We start from the raw sequence: 20,194 nt of genomic DNA, 5'->3' as shown, positions 1-20,194 counted from the left end.
CCCTAGAAAAGATTAGAAAGAAAATTATAGACAAGCTTGTTAAAGTTAAAAACAACACAACACCATTTTAATTTGTGCTTGGAGACCTTCTCCAAGCAGCTTGACGTTCCTGTGATTACAGATGCACTTATTATTCAGAAGTTTAAGGTTCATGGCACTGTAGCAAACCTCCCTGGATGTGGCCGCAAGAGGAACATTTATGACAAAATGAAAAGACGGATAATACGAATGGTAACCAAAGAGCCTAGAACAACTTCCAAAGAGATTAAAGGTTAACTCCAAGGTCAAGGTACATCAGTGTCAGATTGCACAATCTGTCGCTGTTTGAGCCAAAGTGGACTTCCTGGAAGACACCGAGGAGGACTCCCCTGTTGAAAGCAAATTTTAAAAAGCGAGACTAGAATTTGCCAAAATGCATATTGACAAGTCACCAAGCTTCTGGCAGAATGTCTTTTGAACAAAACTGGAACTTTTTGGCAAGTCACATCAGCTCTATGTTCACAGACGCAAAAATGAAGCATACAAAGAAAATAACACTGTACCTACTGTGAAACATAGAGGAGGCTCAGTTATGTTCTGGGGCTGCTTTGCTGCATCTGGCACAGGGAGTCTTGAATCTGTGCAGGGTTCGATGAAATCTCAAGACTATCAAGGCATTCTGGAGAGAAATGGGGGGTCAGATGGCTGAGCGGTTCGGGAATCAGAAGAATCAGAATCAATCAGAAGGTTGCAGGTTTGATTCCCGGCCATTCAAAATTACGTTGTGTCCTTGGGCAAGGCACTTCACCCTACTTGCCTCAGGGAATGTCCCTGTACTGACTAAGTTGCTCTGGATAAGAGCGTCTGCTCAATGACTAAATGCAAATGTGCTGCCCAGTGTCAAAAAGCTTGGTCACAGACGAAGGTCATGGGTTCTCCAACAGGATAATGACCCAAAACACACAGCTATAAACACCCAAAAATGGCTAAGAGCAAAACATTGCACTATTCTGAAGTTGCCTTCTATGAGCCTGGATCTTAATCCTATTGAACATATGTGGAAGGAGCTGAAACATGCAGTCTGGAGAAGGCATCCTTCAAGCCTGACGGGGAGTGGGACAAAATACCTGTCAACAGGTAAGTAAGTAAGACTTTATTTATATAGCACATTTCATACAAGAATTGTAGCTCAAGGTTCTTTACATAAAATCAATAAAAACAATAATACAACTGAATAGTAAAAAAAAGTAATAATTAAAATAGCAAATCTATAAGAACAATAATATAACTAATAAAAGTAGTAAAACCTTTTTGAGATAAAATACTTGAATGCTTCAGTAAAAAGTTAGGTTTGAAGGTTTTTAGGTGCAGAAGTCTCATTGAGTTACAGTAATTGCTTGATTGCAGTTATTTCTTCAAAAAATTTGTGCAGCTAAATATTAAGTTAAGGGTACTTTTGTGTAAAATTGTTTTTGACCAGGCCAGTTTCATTATATATATTTTTTTGTGTTATTCTGTTGAACCACAATTCAAAAGTAATGTCTTATTTTCATTTGTTAATTTTTGTTTATTATTACTGTCAGTTTCAAGTTATTTCAGTGACCATTGTGGGTTTTTCAGTCTGTAACGGGAGGGTATCAACCATTTTGTCCATGTCTGTATGTGTGACAGATGTCCATGATGTAGGGCCTGACCACCGATCAACCATGACTGGGATTCGACAGGAAGTGAGAAACAAAGATGTTCTTTGCCAAAACGTGCAAAATGTAATTCTTAAGTATCTATATTACCTGAAAGCACCAGCATGTCTATATCAAACCCATGAATGTATACAAACATTCATTTCCACCACACAACACAGAGAAATGGAAAGTACAGAAACAGAAAACCAGTCGGACATTGGTTTCTACTGTTTTTATTATTTTTATATTAAAAGCAAGAACAGAATCAGACTAACATGGTTACAAGCAGAGCAGGAGAGTGCCAACTCCTGGCTTATGCCCTCGCACTGAGAAAGAAAAAATGATAAAAGGAAAATGAAATTAAAAAGAGGCACGAATCCACAAGCTAACATGTTATAGTTGATCCAGGCTGGTCTAACATACAGGACAGTACAACTCTTCCCACAGAACAGCTTCCTTTACTGTGCCTCTAAGAAATAAAGAAAAAAGAAATACTAAAAGAAAAATACTAAAGAAAAAAAATAAACAAACTAAAAACAAATTAAGTGATAGAACCACAAAAAGTATAAACCCAGCACAACATTTACACAACATAAATAGAACGGTCAAAGATACTGTATTTTCGAACAGGCATATATGTGAACTACAAATATAGACATCGCTAATGACAATAATAAGAATAGGAATAACAATAGGGTCAAGTTACTGTTAGATTCAGCAGGATATACGTTCGCAGTTTGCTTAAAGAGATCACCAAGAGGTCTAGAACTGAGCACTTAGCAATGATGTACAGCCTTCCTACCATGACTAGTGGTCCTACAGGGGGAACACACACACAGGACTAGCTACGAGAAGATCCCATGCTTAAAGTATCTAGTAATATACCATAAAACACCAGAAGCATTACAACAAGGACATGATCTTTCTGGATGGGTGAGGCTTCTTACATCCTCACTGTTGTATGAAAAAACTATTATTTTTTTCGTACATAAGAAAAAAAGGTTCTAGAGAAACAATTGTCAAGTTGTCAATATTCTTAACCACAAATAATGCAGTTTGTTACTTTATTATTTAAACCCATGCATTTTGGCAAGTTTGGAAGGAAATGTAAATCATTGCAGCGTGACGAGGATGTGTTGTGGTGGTGTTATTATTTTTTAAGTTGAGTTTTTATTATTATTGTTGCTGTTGTTGATCTGCGTTTATTCGTCTGCAAGTGTCTCCTGTACAAGAGAGAAAATCCCAGACAATTCAGTGCAGGGATAAGGTCTCTGCCCACCAGCCCTCCTAGCCTATTATGGCTTCAGCAGTCAATCATAAAGCTACAACACTGCCAGCCTCTGAGATTTTCTGAAGTAGCCAGTCACAACACTAAGCTACACCACAAGCCCCTGGACCGACCTCACTTCAACATTGCTGCCTGCAGCCAACAAGGACTAGCCTTGGATGGAGCTTGCAGAGAAGCAGGAAGTAGACCTGAGGCTGGAGATACCCCTTCCAAATCAGAACAATCTCTACCTGCAGGACCAGCATGCTCTTTTCTTCTCGGCTCCTGATGACCACAACACAGAGCACTCTACAGGGCATCCCTCACGACAGCATGTCTGAGGAAGTAGGCTGACTCGCTTTGGACTTCAGCACCAAAAACCATTAGCACCAAGAGTACCATTAGCAACTCCCAGAGCACCATTTAGCTCCTCCCCACGCCACAGAAACCTTCAGCAGTCTTGGGGTGAGGGCTCACTTGATTTGTATCCTTGCCATGCCCTGTTTTGTTTGGAGAGATACCTCCTGCGCTATGGATCCAGTTAAAACCAATAAATCAATAACTCTCACGTATCTATGTCCGGGTTTTGACATGCAGCCTCTACTGGTCAACTGATGTTTTTGTTTAGTTATAGAAGAGCAGTAGCATAAGGCCATCTTATGGGGGACAGAGAGGCACATGTATCTTGCTGGGTTCTGAGGAACACAGTAGGTTGGGCCAGGCAGGACGTTCTCAACTGAGCAGGTCCAGGGCTGTGGACAACATGTCAGACCGCAGCAGCTCTTGAGAGGAGCCCTGGCAGACAGCTGTAGACGGGTTCTCAGAACGACTGATTAGGAACGACTTGAGAAAAAGCACCAGCTTGTACCCCCTTCCGCCTTTTCTGAGAGTTTAAGCGATTCCATTGTGTGACCAATCTGACTAAGCTAGACAGCTCTGCCTCTGTTGGTGCAGAAAGTATTTCTACTCAATTGGCCATGCCTAATAGACACAAACCTGATAAATATTTTTTCTTACAAATGGACAGATAGAGACAAAGTAAATCAGGAGTGGCATTGCCAAAGGGCACTGACTAGAAACACAAGGCAAAATATATTTTTCCCAATCTGAAGAATTCAAAATTGTGCGACAACGTACAAACTCATTGGAGCATAAACATGTATAAAAAACATATGAAATAAGAATAGTTTCAGATGAATAAGGACACCAACCGAGCAGGCTTAACACTTCAAACACTACATCTTCAGAATCACTAAAGCACTTTTTGGAAAGGCTCTCTTTCTCTGTGACTTCTGAGTTCCCCCTCATTCTAGAGCTTCATATATACACATTATATATATCTTTCTACACCCAAGGCTCTGCTTGAACTGGCCTGTACTCTCAGAAGGAAGACTACATTCATCTCTTATGAAAACAACAAAGCAGCATCAGTTTGCAGCACTAGACTCCTGGACTGCAAATAGTCCTGAAACCTCTTAGCATAGTGGGCAGAGAGAGGGGAAGGAAGGAGAGAGGTCTGGTCCTCAATACAAAACACCCAGACTTGGAAAAGGAGAGGGTGCAGATCAAGTTTGGATTCTCATCGGTTTCAGTAAGGCACCTGGTTTAGCAGGCATTGTATTAAAAATAACGTTTGACTTGTTTATTCTCTTTTTTACTTGTGTAAAACCAAGTGCAAGGTGGCTGTTTTGTTATGATCGATATAAGAAGGAAAGCCGTGGCGCGAGTTCTGATTATCGGTCGTACCAAGGCCTCTGACCCCCCAACCTGGGTTGAGTCCCTGCACCTACCGAACACCAAAATCTTTGTTTGTCTTTCAAACTGACCGTTCAGACCCTGTGGTCCTCTGTATAGCAGACAGACACAACAGGTAGCCTGGACATGGATCCCCAGCCCTGCGCCCTTCACCCTTCAGGTTGACATGAATACTGGAATACCCATTGCACAGGTGGGAATCTCAGTCTACACAGATATACATCAAAAATAGCAGACACTCAGCGTCGTCATAGCCCGCTGCAGAGACGAGTCTCAAAGAGTGAGGCGGGCTATGACATGGAACACCATTCATCAGGAGCCCTCCAGTGTGTTACATAATCCAGCCCGTGTTTGTGATAAGCTTTCATAGGGTGATAACATTTGATACTTGTGTGTGTGTGTGTGTGTGTGTGTGTGAAGGGGGGTGGGTGGGGGGGCTATGGTGTGGGAGAAAGAATGTGGGTCCAAAGTCTTCAGAATGGTTTTTAGAATGGAACACCCCCCTGACCAACAGTCCCTTGTTCCGTTTGGAATAGAAGACGATGGGAGCAGAACCTGTCGAACATGGAATGTTGGCCAGGAAGACCCGCAGGAAGTCCAGAGATGGACGCCAGAGAGCCTAGACTATACGAGGGTTGACAGTGACAGAGGCTGTAGCCATTAAAATGTTGAGGCTTGCAGTGTCCCCCTCCCTGCCTTGCACATGCTGCTGCCACATGCAGAGCTGTGATTGGCTGATAGCCAGGACAGAAAATACATTGTTTGTATACAAGCAAGGATCACCACAGTACAACTATACGTACTGTAATGGTAGCCTCACAACAAGCCCAATTGAATCCGTCTCCAGGTTCACCGTGGCTTGGTTGAAACACAGAACTAGGACACTGGGACAACGTCAAGTGTTTCACCACGGAGATAGAACGATATAGAATCTAGAACGCAGATATTTCGTCTGTCTCTTTGTGTGTCGCTATGAGCCAGCCCCAGTAGCAGCAGCAGCAGCATTCTACAACACAGGCAACTTCAGAGCCAGGAAGCATAATGTCCCTTTCAAATAATTAAAAAATAAAAAAAAGATTAAAAAAACAACGTCACCCATGTCTATAGAATATAAAGAAAACTACGGTAGGAATATAGCTCTGTTTATAAATCTATTGGCTGTTTGTGTGGAGAGCATTGCACAATTTTTTTCTCACATAGACAACTCCATAAACATATATAATATTGTTATTTAATGATGAAATAAATGGCGATCATTAATTGGAATACATAAATATATTTTCTTTAGGATATATTTCATTACACGTTTGTCATAGAAGGATGGTCATAACCCTGATTCACTGCACACCTTTATGGATTCAGGTTTATTTGATTATCAGACGAAAGTAGCACACACTTAACTTACACAACCTACTAGATTTGTATCTATCTGACTCTAGCTGTTAGGTTGATAGAGAAGAAGGAATAGTTACTGGCGTTGAATAATCAACCCTGTCCTGGACCGCTAAAATGCCACAGAGTCTTCTGGTTTGTAAAGTTGCACAGCTTGCATCCGTCATGTTAACTGTGAAAATCTGCAAGAACACGCTTTCCTGCCTCTGCCTCATACCAACAATCCCCCCCCCCCTTCCCCTCCTCCCCTCTCTTACTCTTTCCCTACCATATCAGCAGGTCCCCTCACTCCACCCCCATTTGCCTTTTGTGACCCCCCCAGCGGAGAGCTCACTGTTAATTTGAGCCAATCAGGCTTAAGTTGTCTGTTGTTGACAGTACGATGTAGGAAAAAAGGTTGGCTGGTCCGGTTGCTATAGGAATGCCACTAGTAGCAATCGGCCGATGGCCATCTTATTTGAGAATGAGCGTTTTTATAGAGAGAGAAAAGGCAAGTGTGTCCGGATTGAATCTCCATAGCAATTGACTTGTCTTACAGTACAGTGATAAAAGTTTAGCTGCTGAGGCCTGGTATGGCACCTCAGTCTCCTCTCCTCCTTTCCCTCCCCCCCCACCCCACCCCACCATGTTTTTTCTTTTTTTCAATTTTTTCAGTACAAGTCACAGGTACAAATCAGTTTTTAAAAATGATAACAATAACAACCCCCCTTAGGCAAAGGCCACGAGAGAGGTGTCTACACTGTACAACAACCTGAATAAAGGAGCCAGAGCAGAATTAAATCTTTCCATAGGAAATCTCTACTGAAGGCAAATGAACCATGACATCGTCAGTCATATGAACAAAGGGGCCTTGGAATAAAACCATCTTGTTGAGACCTGCGACACTCTGTCCTGTTAACGACCTACTACACACATACTGTGTCAGCCAGGTAATAGACTGCTCCAACACAGTCTAGACCAGGTTATAGACTGGGCTGAGACTGTTGGCCAGGTTAAAATAGTCAAGTACTTCCTGCAGCATTCACACCAGGCCGATTAGCAGCAAATGGAAGGAAAAATGCTTTTCTTTTTGTTTGTTTTTTTTTTCCTTTTTTTTGTTGAACAAAGTGCTTTCTGTTTTTCATACATGTAATATAGAATATATACTTTACATTTAACATTTAGAAGATACATTTCAACTTAATAAGTCTATATACAGAACGAAACACTATAAAAACAGGAAACAGTTAAAGAATGTTTCAACCACTACCTAAGGCTAACATAAAAGTCTAATGATGTCATGATGGACATCATGGAAATCAACCATTCTAGTTTCACTCCTGCGCCAGATCCCACCTATGTTTTAATCAGAATTCAAAGATATCTTGGTCAGGTATTTAGTCAATTGGACAGCGCGGCAACCTTCACACTAAGCTTCCTCAAACCTGGTCACAGCTGACACACATTCCTCAACATAAGACAACAGCATTTAAGTGTAGGTTTTTCTCTCTGCGTTGGCAAACTGCTACACTTCCGGGCTGACTGAAGCCTCGCCCCATTTTTTACGTTTACATGGCGACAGTCTGTGGGAAACTGGTGTTAAACTTTCCATGACGGTCTGCACAACGGCAATTTGGTCATCCGAGTGCCCACGTAGGCCCTGTATGGCCATCCGTGAACCTCCAATAATCTATGACATCCTGAATGGCCACTGCGCTTGCAATGTCCTGCATGCAATGTCCTTGCATGATGCGCTATGCAATGTCCTGCGCATGTGTGGAACGCGTCCTCCGGGAAGTAGTATAAACAGAACACTTCCGTGGTGTTCACAGCTGTCCACAGCTGGTTTTTTGAGGGGGGGAGTGAGGGGACATGTATTCCTCTCTTTCTTCTTTGTCTCTGCCTTACTGCTCCCCTTTCCTGATCCTCTCTGTGCTCTCCTCCAGTTCCCCATCAATATTCAATTATGACTGAGGGCCTGTCAGCCTCTGTCTTTCTGTCAGAGAAACCAGAATAATGTCATCCATGATATTCACTACCAAGCTCTCATGTCATGAAACTAAAATATATTAACCTAGAGTAGGACTCAATTGAATAAAACAGAGTAGATAAAGGCAAACAGTACAAAAATATCGTATTTTTTCTGCTTCTCAAATTTTTCCTCCACTTTTTTCCTAGTGTGAAGACAGAGCTTAGAAATGTGTCATGCGGTACTAATGTATCAATCTGAAAAAGTGGCAATTGATCGAATACAGACAGATGTATGTATGCATGGTTGAGATGTAGCGACGTACATACTATGGGCAAGCAGAATAAATCAAACATCTAGCTGTTATGTGTTTGCATCTGTCCTACCTACATTGATGAGTCATAGCGACATAGCTTTTGGTTATTTGTCGTCAAACAAGCAAATCAGAAGCCAATTCATCTAAGCTTTCAACAATGCAGTTGTAGAACTACAAAGGTTGTCCACCTTTGTAGAACAACTACAACGTGTATGCTAGAACGTGTAAAGTGGTGTGAGGGTTCTCCTCGGTGGTTCTAACAGTTGCTCAGAACCCGGCTTCAGTCAAGCCGACTGACTTGCAGGGCAAATGGCCTCCTAGTTAAAAAGTTGATGAACGCTTCTCTCTATTCAGAGTTGGACCCACGCTAACTTCACAGTTCAATGAAAATCCCTGGCCCTACCATATTTCCTACATTCAATACGGTATCAGGTAAGCTGTGCAAAACCTTACTTTGACTGGCTAGTCGCCAAATTCCTTGCATTTGTCTTTGGTACAAAAACAATCAAAATATACTGTGCAAACATTTTTCTTTTTTTGTAACTCTTACTCGAATAGTTCTAGTTTGAACCCACCCAACACCCCCCCCCCCACCCCTTCCCTCCCCCATTCCCAAAGTACCAAAAACCAAAAGTTATTTTGGCAGAGCCATCTTCGAAAACACAGACTCTGTGGCATATATCTACAGGTTCCATGTTCTTATATACATTCAGAATAGCTTTTTCTTTTTAAAAAGAGAGCTGAAATATGTGACAAACTGATGTAAGTTTGTCCCATCCTGCCTCACTTCCTTGCTCTCCTTATGGTCCTCTGTCTTCCTGCCCCTTGGGCAGTTCTTAAATGACCTCGTCTCAAATACAAGGCACAATGAATAGAATAGTACTTTTAGCAGATACCCAAGTAAAAACAGCGAACTAGGGAACCTATCGAAATAGCAGCCCTCTAATCCCTACGATGCGATTGGAGCAGATGGGCTTTGGAACATTTAGGACACGCCCCCAAGAAACAGGTTGTTATAGAGATATTACAACTTCACACAGAAGCTCCTCCCACACACAGAGACGGGAGGGTGTTTGGAACCGGTTCTTCATGCTCAGTTCCAGAACCCTGCAGGAGAACCATTTGCAGAACTCTATGTAACCATAATGGTGACGAGCAAGTAGAACCGGTTCTACGTCAGACCTGGGTTCAAACACACAAAATCCGATCAAATAGCCTACTTGTTTGAAAGCCCATTAGTTTGACCTTAAACTTGTTACATTAGGGCCGTTTCCACTGGTACCTTTGCAGTGGAATAACTTAAGTGATGTACTCTACAAGTATGTGACTGTGGGTGTGTGAGACCCAGGCCTGGTTCTGGGACACGGTTACCCCAGGAGAGAGCACCAGACTGGAGCCAGCCCGTCATAGCCACCGGGATGGCTAGTCTGGAGCCTCTGGTTCAGACACGTCGAAGAGGAAACACTGTGGAGCAGGTTGGCATATGTGGCTGTACATCCCCTCAGTTTCGTGGTGGGGCGCTAGGCTGGGGGAGAGGGGCAAGACAGGTGGGAGGGGGCAGGGCACGAGTGGTCTCAACAGTTACCATAACCCCTCCCCTCAATACTGCTCACCTGCTCAGGTGGCGTCTACAACAAGGTTTCTGATTGGAGGGCTATGACCCTACCATATTTCAGCTTTTCAGATAGCAGACATTGCTTCCTGCCGCAATCAAAGATTTCTTCCACTCATGACTCATGACTGCGCCCTCCTACTTGCCATGCCTTCCAGCTGGACGCGTGGACCGCTAAAGGAGAAGGCGAAACCAGGAAGTATTCCCCCTCCGCCACTTGTGATTGGTTGCAGAAAGGTGTTACATCATGGTGATATGAGGAGCTTTGAGAAGATCTGTGCTTGCTATTGGGACGTCTTACCACATGCACAACATGGCAACTCACACACTACTAAGAGAGAGCTACTGGGTTTCCCTACAAGTGGGTAGTGTGAGCACACACACACGCACACACACACACACACAGGGCCTCGGCATGTGTCCCACGCTCGGCAGGAGGTGGGGGGGGGGGGTCTGAGAGGGGGGTTGGGAGGGGCATGCAGAGGGGTCATTGTTACAGTGTGGGACAGTGCGTTGAGTGACTGAGGCCTCTCCCCTCGGTGGGCGGGGCTTCTAAACCTTGGAGGTGGGGACTCGCAGGCCGACCAATCCGCCGGTGGGATCGCCCTTCCCCGTGTTCTCCAGGATCTGGTTGACAAAATCTGAAGTCTGCCCAGCAACGGGTGCTGACACTGTACACACAGAAGGAAGAAGCTGTTACTGTCACACTATTAATACACACTTTAGCAACAAAGTAAACACAATTAGGTAGAAGTCCACATAGTTGTGTAGTGATGGTGTGTTTAGATGGTGGTCTTGTGCACGGTATCCACACACCAAAAAAAAAATGCACAGATGAGCCAAAACATTTGGACCCCCTGCCTAATAAGCTCTTGGTCCTCGACCTGGACTCTACAAGACCCCTGGAGGTGTACTGTAGCAGGGGACTCCAATCTTGTTCCTGGAGAGCTACCTGCATGTAGATTTTTGCTCCAACCACACTTTTTTGACCTGATTCAACACTGGTTACTTGATCAACCAGCTGATTATTCGAATCAGGTGTGCTAGATTAGAGTTGGAGTGAAAACCTCCAGGCAGGTAGCTCTCCAGGAAAAGGATCGGAGACCCCTGCCCTTTAGTATCACCAAAACAATAGCAGACAATCCTTCTAATCCTGTAAATTACCCGACACCCCAGCTTCAAGACCTGTCTCGAACAATCTCCCCTGTCCCATGGGCCCTTGTTTGGTGATGATCAATGTTATTGGCTTCACCTGTGAGTGGTCATCATGTTTGGGCTGATCGGTGTATATAGACAGATGTTACCCTCTTAATGTGATCATTGCCTTGGAGCGACCCAGCTCAGACGAGTTGCATTATGGGATCTTTACCTTGTTTTCGCATTAGAAGTTGCACAAACCAGTGCACTGAAATTTGTCATTTTAGTATTTAGTGTTTCCTCTATGTTGATTTTGCCATGGCGGCCCGCCAAGGTATCAGAAATTGTTAGAGTGCTTGTCAGAGAATAGCGCAGACACGCACTTCACACCGCAGGTGAGATTGCGTGTGTGCGTCCTTGAGAACTGTAAGTCGTACAACTTATGTTGTCAGTTCATTTAAGCCTGTTATTGTATTAGTCTATAGTTCTAGCACATTTAAATTAAGTTAACTGGTGATTTCCGTTGTTTCTATTCTTCGCCTGCAAGCTAAATTGCACGTCTGTTGATTCGATAGCGATTGCTGCCTTTGCTCACATTTGTATTTTAGGTGCATTATTATGCTGAAGTAATTGCAATTAATGAATAGTGGGTTTATTGTTCTTATTTGATACAGAATGCTTAGCCAAGATCAAATGAAGCAGGCAGTGTACATGCTTCAAAGTGACCTACCTTAATCAATAGGCTAGGCTACTGACCATTTCCAAAAAGTTGTTACGTCAATTATTAATTGGCAGCATTTTTGCCATTTAGAACATATTTTATGAGTGGAAGGTGTCTATAAGTAGCCTAAATGTATTGCTTTAGGGGAAATAGGACGAAAATATGTGCAATATTACATGAGCTATTAGACCATTACATTAACCTGCTCCGAAATATAGGGTTAGAACTTTGTTTCAAATCTGTATATTATGACTTGGTTGAGGCTACACTATCTCTAGGCACCCTAGTCAGGCATGTGGCAGTGACAGAGGCGTAAAAAGTACTTTTGTCTCAAGTCTACCCACAAATTAGTGTGAAGCCTCTGTATGTGACTGTAAGCAAAATCCAGAGTGGGCAATAAACCCAGATTCCAAACAATGCCATTGGTCATTTTTGCCCAAGTCACCGTAAAAAAGGAATAAATAAAAGAGCGTTTACATTGTAAGCGTAAAACCGCCCTCTATTGCTTACATTTGTAGCTAAATCCATTAAGCGTTGCATCCTCTCTCAAAGAGGGAACACTCAAATTAAGTTGGTAACATCAGTATATTCATCAAAGTATACAGACTATGTAATACACAGTATGAATATAACAGTATCTGTATTTACCAAGAGTTTCTTTGATCAGTCTGTCCAGGGTGTCGGCCATGTTGAAGCTGTGATGAGATGACTCATGGACCCGTGTCACAATCTCTTCCTTTATGGCGTTGATAACGAACAGCAGGCGATCTGAAACACCAGTCACCGCACACGGGAAGAAAAACAGTCACCTCGCGTTGCCACAGAAACTTATGTTCGTCCGTCCCGCTCTGGTAACCATCGTAACCTACCACCCCGGTAACCCTAACAACTTACCACCCCGCTAACCAAGGTAACATACCATACTCGGTGCTGAGACCCCACAGCTTGACCTTGTTGGCCTCGTACTGGGCCTTCTTCTTCAGACGGCACGCCCTGGACACACACACACGCGCGCACAATGGAATACAACAGACAACGTTAAAACAGACAGTGTTGCATGCGAGAAGAAGCCGCGCGTGGCGAGCAGGGAGAGTGTAGAAGAGGGCACGCCGGTCACCTGGACGCCAGCTTGTTCTTCTCCTTGCGGGAGCGCGGCCGGGCGGTGAGGGGCAGCTCGCTGACGGGCGTCAGGTCGCTGATCACCTTGTTGAGCTTCCTGAGCTCCGTGCCGATCTGCAGCAGCTTCCTGGGGTTGGGCGTCAGGTCCTCCACGTCTGTACGCCGGGACTTCTTCAGAGTGTACTTCCCTGTTCAAGCAGCCAATCACACACACACAGCCCGGTCACCTCCTGATTCCTGGCCTATCGGGGGGGGGGGGTTTTCTCCGCGCAGCCAAACACTTGTGATGGATATCGTTTCAAATGGTAAGAGCCGTTCCTGTGGTACATGTTGCTGGGCAGGGTGTGTGTGTGTGTGTGCTAACCGTGGTGAGGACCGTTCCTGTGGTACATGTTGCTGGGCAGGGTGTGTGTGTGTGTGTGCTAACCGTGGTGAGGACCGTTCCTCTGGTACATGTTGCTGGGCAGGGTGTGTGTGTGTGTGTGCTAACCGTGGTGAGGACCGTTCCTCTGGTACATGTTGCTGGGCAGGGTGTGTGTGTGTGTGTGTGTGTGTGTGTGCTAACCGTGGTGAGGACCGTTCCTCTGGTACATGTTGCTCGGCAGGGTGTCTCTGTCCCACTCGGAGGGCTTGAGCAGCCGCTCCTGCTTGCAGGGTGTCAGCTGCTCGCTGTACTCCCAGAAGTAGCGACGCTTCCCCCGCTTCCTGGACACGCCCGCCGTCAGTCCCTTCACGTCCTCCACGATGTCTGTGTCACAGCCTGGAGAGACAGGGGGGAGACGAGGTGAGGGGGAGACGAGAGGGAGGAGGGGGAGAGAGCGCCCAAAAGGGAAGCGTGAAAGATGAAGCGGTCAGCCCACGTTTATAGGATGGGGGATGGGATATTGGTCCCGCAACAAATGTGAATATTTCACTGACTTACAGTATGTGACACACACACACACACACACACAAAGTACCTGGTTCAGAGAAAGCATCGCTCATATCGTCATCTTTATCAGCCTCATAGTCTTCGTCCTCCTCCTCTTCCTCCTCCTCTTCCTCGTCATTCTCCGACAGCTCATGCTCACTGCCGAAGCCTTCATCGTGGTCCTCATCTTCCATCTCCATCTCCTCTGCCTCAGCCTCCTCTTCTTCTCCTTCCTCCTCTTCCTCCTCCTCCTCCTCTTCTTCTTCCCCCTCCTCCTCCTCCTCCTCCTCCAGCTCAGACAGGACCTTGCCAGCCAGTCTGGCACGCGTGAGGAAGACAGAATAGTTGTGCTCGTCCTCCTTGGTCTTCTCCAGTGCTGCCTCTCCCTCCAGATTCTCCTGCCCTTGCCCCCCCTGCAGGCTCTGGCTTCCCCCAGCCCCGGGGTAACTGAGCTGGGGGGGCACGGTCCCAGACCTGCCCAGGGAGGCAGCGGGCATCTCCCTTCGCGGGGCCAGCAGGCTAGCTGGGCCAGAGGCCACAGCCCCGGGTGCGGCCGCCAGGCCGGGGCTGCCCGAGGTGGAGGCCTGGTCTTGGGGGATCGGAGGGGGGCCCAAGGGGGGGTCCTCGTCAGCCTCTGTCTTCATGGGGGGTGCCTCAGCATGGGGTCCACGGAGCGTGCTGATGCGCACCTTGGCCTTGCGGACAAAGTCAGAGCTGTTCATCTTTGTGCTGGAGCCCTGGACCTGGGCCTTGGAGCGGGTCTCCGTGCTGGAAGGAACTGGACAGGTGGCCTTCTGGAAGCCGTCAGGGAAGTCTGGGAGAGGGCTGCGGGCAGGGGGGGCGGAGGAAGGGGCCAGAGTAGGGCCAGGGGTGGGGGCATGGCGTGTGGGGCCGGGGGTCTTCTTGCTAAGGGAGGGGGGCAGGGGCAGCTCAGGGTGGTAGAGGGTGTCGCACACGGGCTGTGAGTCCTCTCCGTTGAGCTGGGCCAAGGTGGGGGTGCGCCCGATCACCTCCTCATCCTGGTAGGGGCTGGAGAAGTCGTCCAGGCCGAGGAAGTCCACCTCCTTGGTGCCCCAGATATCACAGCTGGTGAGTCGGGTGTACCTGTGGGGCCGCATTATAAAAACAATGCAAAATTCTTTGGAACGTTCGCACAAACAATCGAGATCAATGGATTGATAAATCAATCATGCCACTGACCTCGTGAGGTCCTCCCAGTAAGTGTCCCACTGTTCGAAGGTGGCGCTGTAGGCAGGCTCTGCCTCCCCCAGGTCGGTCAGACCCCCAACCTCCACCTCCTTCCCCTCCCCATAGAGAAGGCCTCCTCCCTGGGGCTCTGGCATGCAGGCAAGTCCTTGTCCTGGAGTGGCATAGCACCAGTTAAACTCACTATTCATGATGTCATACATAGGAATTCATTCATTTAGCATGAAGCAAGTTTACCCACAGCCACGTACAGGAGTAACCTGGGACCTGTAGATCTGCTGTCCAATGTTGTACTGAGCTATCCCCCCCCCCCCCCCCCAGTCCCTGACAAATAACCAGATGTGTTTCATGCAACAAAAAAAGAGAACTTTGTAGTCTCAACACACCTGGTTATTTGTCATATATATATATATATATATATATATATATATATATATATATGCTGTTGCACTGTGTCTGGTTATATATATATAACCAGACACAGTGCAACAGTAACATCACCTGAAGCACAGCATTACATCATTCTGATGATGGGACCATGCAACAGAAACTATCAAACATATACAGCATTACATCATTCTGATGATGGGACCATGCAACAGTAACTATCAATGTAACTGTATATGTTTGATAGTTACTGTTGCATGGTCCCATCATCAGAATGATGTAATGCTGTGCTTCAGGTGATGTTACTGTTGCACTGTGTCTGGTTGAAAATGCCTAGACACTAACCTCTCAAATACTTTTAGAGCTGAGCCTAGATTAGCCTTTGGTCCTAGATTTGCAGGTAGTTACTCTATTTGTATATCACTTTGGATAAAAGCGTCTGCTGAACTAATAAAATGTAAAAATGTGTAAAAATGCAGTGTTTGATGTCGTCGAAACATGTTCTCTAATTCCATATACAAAGCTGAGTAGCATACAGTGTTCCCTGTCCCTGGAAGCATTCCAAAACAGGTTCTTTTTGGGGTTCTAAGTAGTCTTGTCACAATACCAAATGTTTTACTTTGATACCAATACCAAGATTAGTATCGCAATACTCAATACCAAAACGATACTTGAAACTGAAACGATACTGATTCGATACCCAATAGATCCCAAACAGACAGTCCACAAGGGTTAATCACATTTTAAATGTTTATTAACAGCCTTGTAAGTCAAGTTGCAAGTCTCAAACTTTTTCAATTGCAATGCTTTTGCAATGTTTTCGCAAAATGGACGATGGGAGTGTGCCTTTGGCCGTTCTGTCTGACAATAGAGCCACTTTGACATGTAGCTAGCACATAGCCCTACTATGCCATTTAGCTAGTGACTGTTTTAAAAAGCACCAAAATGAGACCCCCAAATAACTGTAGTATAATGTACTGGTTGTTTTGGAACTCACATTTTCCAATATGCTTGCTTACAATACAGTAGGGTAGGCCTGACATACATATTTCACCATCCCACCAGCTGGCTAGCCAGCTAGCTTATTCGCTAACCTGACGTTTTTGTACTCGGCGTGTAGGTCTTGGGTCTGTCACTGAGGTGCTTGGCGAGGTTAGAAGTATTTCCTCCCTTGCACGGCACTTTTAAAGCACCTTTTACAAATAGGCTTTGTAATGTTGTGGGTTTGCCATCAGCATCGGCTCTGTAGGCAAAGTAGTCCCACAGTGGACAGAATCGCTTAGTCTCGTTTTACCTACAAGTACCGAACATTGGGAAACGCTAATGCGAACCGTTTTTAACTAAAACAATATCGACGCGTACCTCAATTTAGGTATGCCGTGCAACACCTGTTCTACGTTGTGTGAATTCTGGTTGGGTTCCGTGCATGTTATGTGCTCCAGCTGGAAAGAACCGGGACTCACCAGTTCATACATGAAATCTGGATCGGAGCTGTTGGCCAGCAGCTCAGTGCTGGTCAGCACCTGGTCAGCAAACGTGTAGTTCTGAAACGCGTCCCCAAAGGGAGGCTCCATCCCAATGATGCTGGGCTGTAAGCACATACACTAATGAATCACGCTGAATAACTCACCGTGGACTGAATCACTCACATGTGAAAGGAACTGAATCGCTAAGTCTGAATTGGAACATCAATTAGATTAAATCCGAGGTGATTCTCTGTACCTGAGGCATTGCAGGGCAGTGTTCCTGTGTTGGAACCTCTCAGCCACCTCTAGAGTCCAGCCGTGTGTTGAACGTGGACCACCAGAGGACAACTCAGAGGACAACTGAGCTCAGAGGATGGATACAGGTGTCTTAAGTTGCCTGGGTCTGGTTCGTCTCTAGACCTCTCTTGAATTTTGTCCGGTCCTGGGTGTGGCCTCTTATGGCCTTGAAGGAGTCTCGCTTAGGTCTGGCAGCCAGGGTCTGGTGTTCAGGCCTGGCTTGGGTTTCTGTTCATTTCCGGGGTCTCTGTGTGACAGGGGAGACAGGGAAGCGGAAAGGAAACAGCAGGGTTAAACAGATCTTCAGGATGCCATAGTGTCTGATCCGATTTATCAGACAGGAGGGCCTGTCACCAACAGCTGCTTGTTGGAATCCCAACACAGACACACACCAAAAACATATGGACAAATAACACAAACGCAAATCTGTTCGCTGTAACAGAAGGATAGGAATTGAGTCACAACAGAGTTCTATTGAAACTAGGATACTTTCACCGAAGAAGGTAAACACAAAATACACCTTAATGCATACTAATAAATCCCCTTGCCTGTCTGGAAGGCAATTTCCCCTCTGCCTACAACATTTGCAAGTTTCATTTGCAATTACCTCATTTAAATAACCAGTCACGTAACACACATCAATAGGTGGAACAGCAACCATAATGACTACATTTACGTTTACGTTTCCTAGGATCTACCGCTTGCCACTGCTTGCAGACCACAGCATTTTCACAGTGTTGCACCACAGACAACTAGCCTTATTACCGTGTAAGTCTAATTCTTCCTTTAGCAAATAACACAGAAATATCTTTTGCAACATTGACTAACTTGAAAACAGTTTAAATCGTCTAGCTGTTTATGTTGTAAACGCATGGAACAAAAACAGAGCACGGAGCAGAGCGCGTCTTTCCTTGACTGTAGCTAAGACAACACAGTCCCGCTCTGCCATCACAGCAGCTGCTGGTGAACGCTAGTTAGAGAAACGTGCGGCCCTGGGCCAAGTGTGCGTCTGTGTTTTGTGAGGGGGCTCGCTCGCTACACTCTGTAAGCCTGCGAATTGACGCCTTTAATTCCATCTGGAACAAACGTATTACTGCTGTACATATATGTGTATGTAATATAATGTACAGACAAGGACATCGAGCATCGTTCATAAAATGCATGCATTTCATTTAAATCATGGGAAATTTGGGAAAAACAACAACCGAACACAGCCTATGTCGTGCACTTATCGTACTTGCATTGCGGTTTAACGACCATAAACATACAAAATAACATTGCACGTAATGATCTTATATTATAAATTATGTATAAACAGCAACTGGGATTGACAGATATGACATGCTAGACATGCTACAAAAACAAAATAAAACCTCAACCTATCACATTGAGCCAACGCCCACGTGATTCTCCAACTCTATAGGTGAAACTTCTGGGTTGTCCCGCCCATATACTGTGGCGAATGGACAGCGTGCTGTCAATTTAGGAGTTCGGCTGCGTCAAGAAAAACATAACATGTATCAAGGTAGGTTGAGGGTGAACACAGCCGAGCCCCTTTTTCATGACCTTACACTGCAATCTTAATAGGTGAGAAGCCTACATTTTCTAAAACGCCGACTCATCATAACACATAGTCTTACTTAGATTACATCTGATCTAAATTAGATCTACAAGTAGAAGAACACACAATGTATGTTAAAACACGTAAAAATGCAAAAATCTAATTACCACACCTCTTTTACAAAATAAAACTACGGACATATAACATTGTAGACAAAAATAATTGAATGTCACTGTTCTCCTGAGAACCGTTGAGCTTTGTTCTTTCATCGGGTTGCATGGAATTTTCTCGCTCGCTCGCGTTCTCTGCACTGGGAGGGGGCGTGTACCCGAGAGCTGGCTGACGCGTGTTGTTTTGTAGTTGACCCATAAATATAAATTATAAGCTTAAGATGAATGGACTTCAAGTGATTAAAACTTTGTTATTATTAAGACTGATATATGATCAACCGTGTTATTGACTCGAAAACAATAAGCAGATGATAATTTTTTGGTTTAATGTGTCATGTTCATTGTAATAATCACAATGGCCTTCTTAACACACCTACCTAGCTCTATAACAACGGCACTTCCTACTGTGTTTATTATAAACGAGTTACATATTAATAAAACTATCAGTGATACCAGCGAGGAGGTTTCTTGGTTATTTTTGACAGATGTCAGCAATGCAAAGCTACAACGTAACGTTAGCTCGTTAGCCAATATTCGTATTCGACGTTAAACACAACGAACGTGAAATAAAACATATATGCAGTGACAATTAATAGACCAAAATAATTTGTGATCAAAATTAATTCAGTTTCTTATGTAAAATGGCCAACCTTTCCGAATGATGCTGGTTTGTTCTAGCTTCCTACTACTAGCAGTATGGCCACCGTCCCTCCCCTCTCTCGGCAGCGAGATACAACAACTTAGCTTGCATGCTAACCACAGGTCGACGCGCTCTCATCGACGAAACATTGACTGAACTGCCAGCAAAGTTAGCTAAATGGTCTTAGAAACGTTTAACTCACCATTGAAATCCCGATGGAAAAGTAGGAAATCGTGTTTGGCTCGTGTATGTGCTTCTATCTCGGTAACAAGAAAGCCATCTCAATGGAGTCCACGCGTCTGTCTCTTGGTTTGTTTTGTTTATCTTCTTCCTGACGGGTTCCTGGAAAGCGCGTGACTACCTTGTCACGTGGGGGGCCCACCGACCAATCGCAGCAAGGCTTCGGGATTGACCAAAACATTGCAGCTGCAGTGGTGGGGTTGCTGCACACAAACTGATAAAAATGATAATTGCATCCCACACTGTATATTGTAGGTTCAGCTATGGCACGCAATAATAATAATAATAATAATAATATGTTACATTTTTATAGACCCTTTCCCGAGCTCTAGGACGCTTTACAATGGTAATACAGTACAAACACATGGACAAACATTAAATCTAAAAAG

General features: G+C 44.9%; 1 protein-coding gene across 1 annotated transcript; it reads right to left on the bottom strand.

Annotated features, from left to right (window-relative positions):
- Window positions 1–1,878: 1,878 nt before the first annotated feature.
- Window positions 1,879–19,893, bottom strand: crebrf (creb3 regulatory factor). Its single transcript, XM_084683816.1, is given in 12 exon segments — window positions 1,879–8,050; window positions 10,449–10,622; window positions 12,458–12,577; window positions 12,729–12,802; window positions 12,927–13,116; window positions 13,494–13,688; window positions 13,888–14,942; window positions 15,039–15,168; window positions 15,171–15,198; window positions 16,895–17,020; window positions 17,154–17,441; window positions 19,768–19,893. Coding segments are annotated over 10 exon segments (2,046 nt in total). The 5' UTR covers window positions 17,163–17,441; window positions 19,768–19,893; the 3' UTR covers window positions 1,879–8,050; window positions 10,449–10,503.
- Window positions 19,894–20,194: the final 301 nt, after the last annotated feature.

This window comes from Hypomesus nipponensis, chromosome 20, assembly GCF_054491055.1.
Source record: "Hypomesus nipponensis isolate SF chromosome 20, ASM5449105v1, whole genome shotgun sequence".
NCBI lineage: Eukaryota > Metazoa > Chordata > Actinopteri > Osmeriformes > Osmeridae > Hypomesus > Hypomesus nipponensis.
This window is presented reverse-complemented; position numbering and strand designations above follow the sequence as displayed.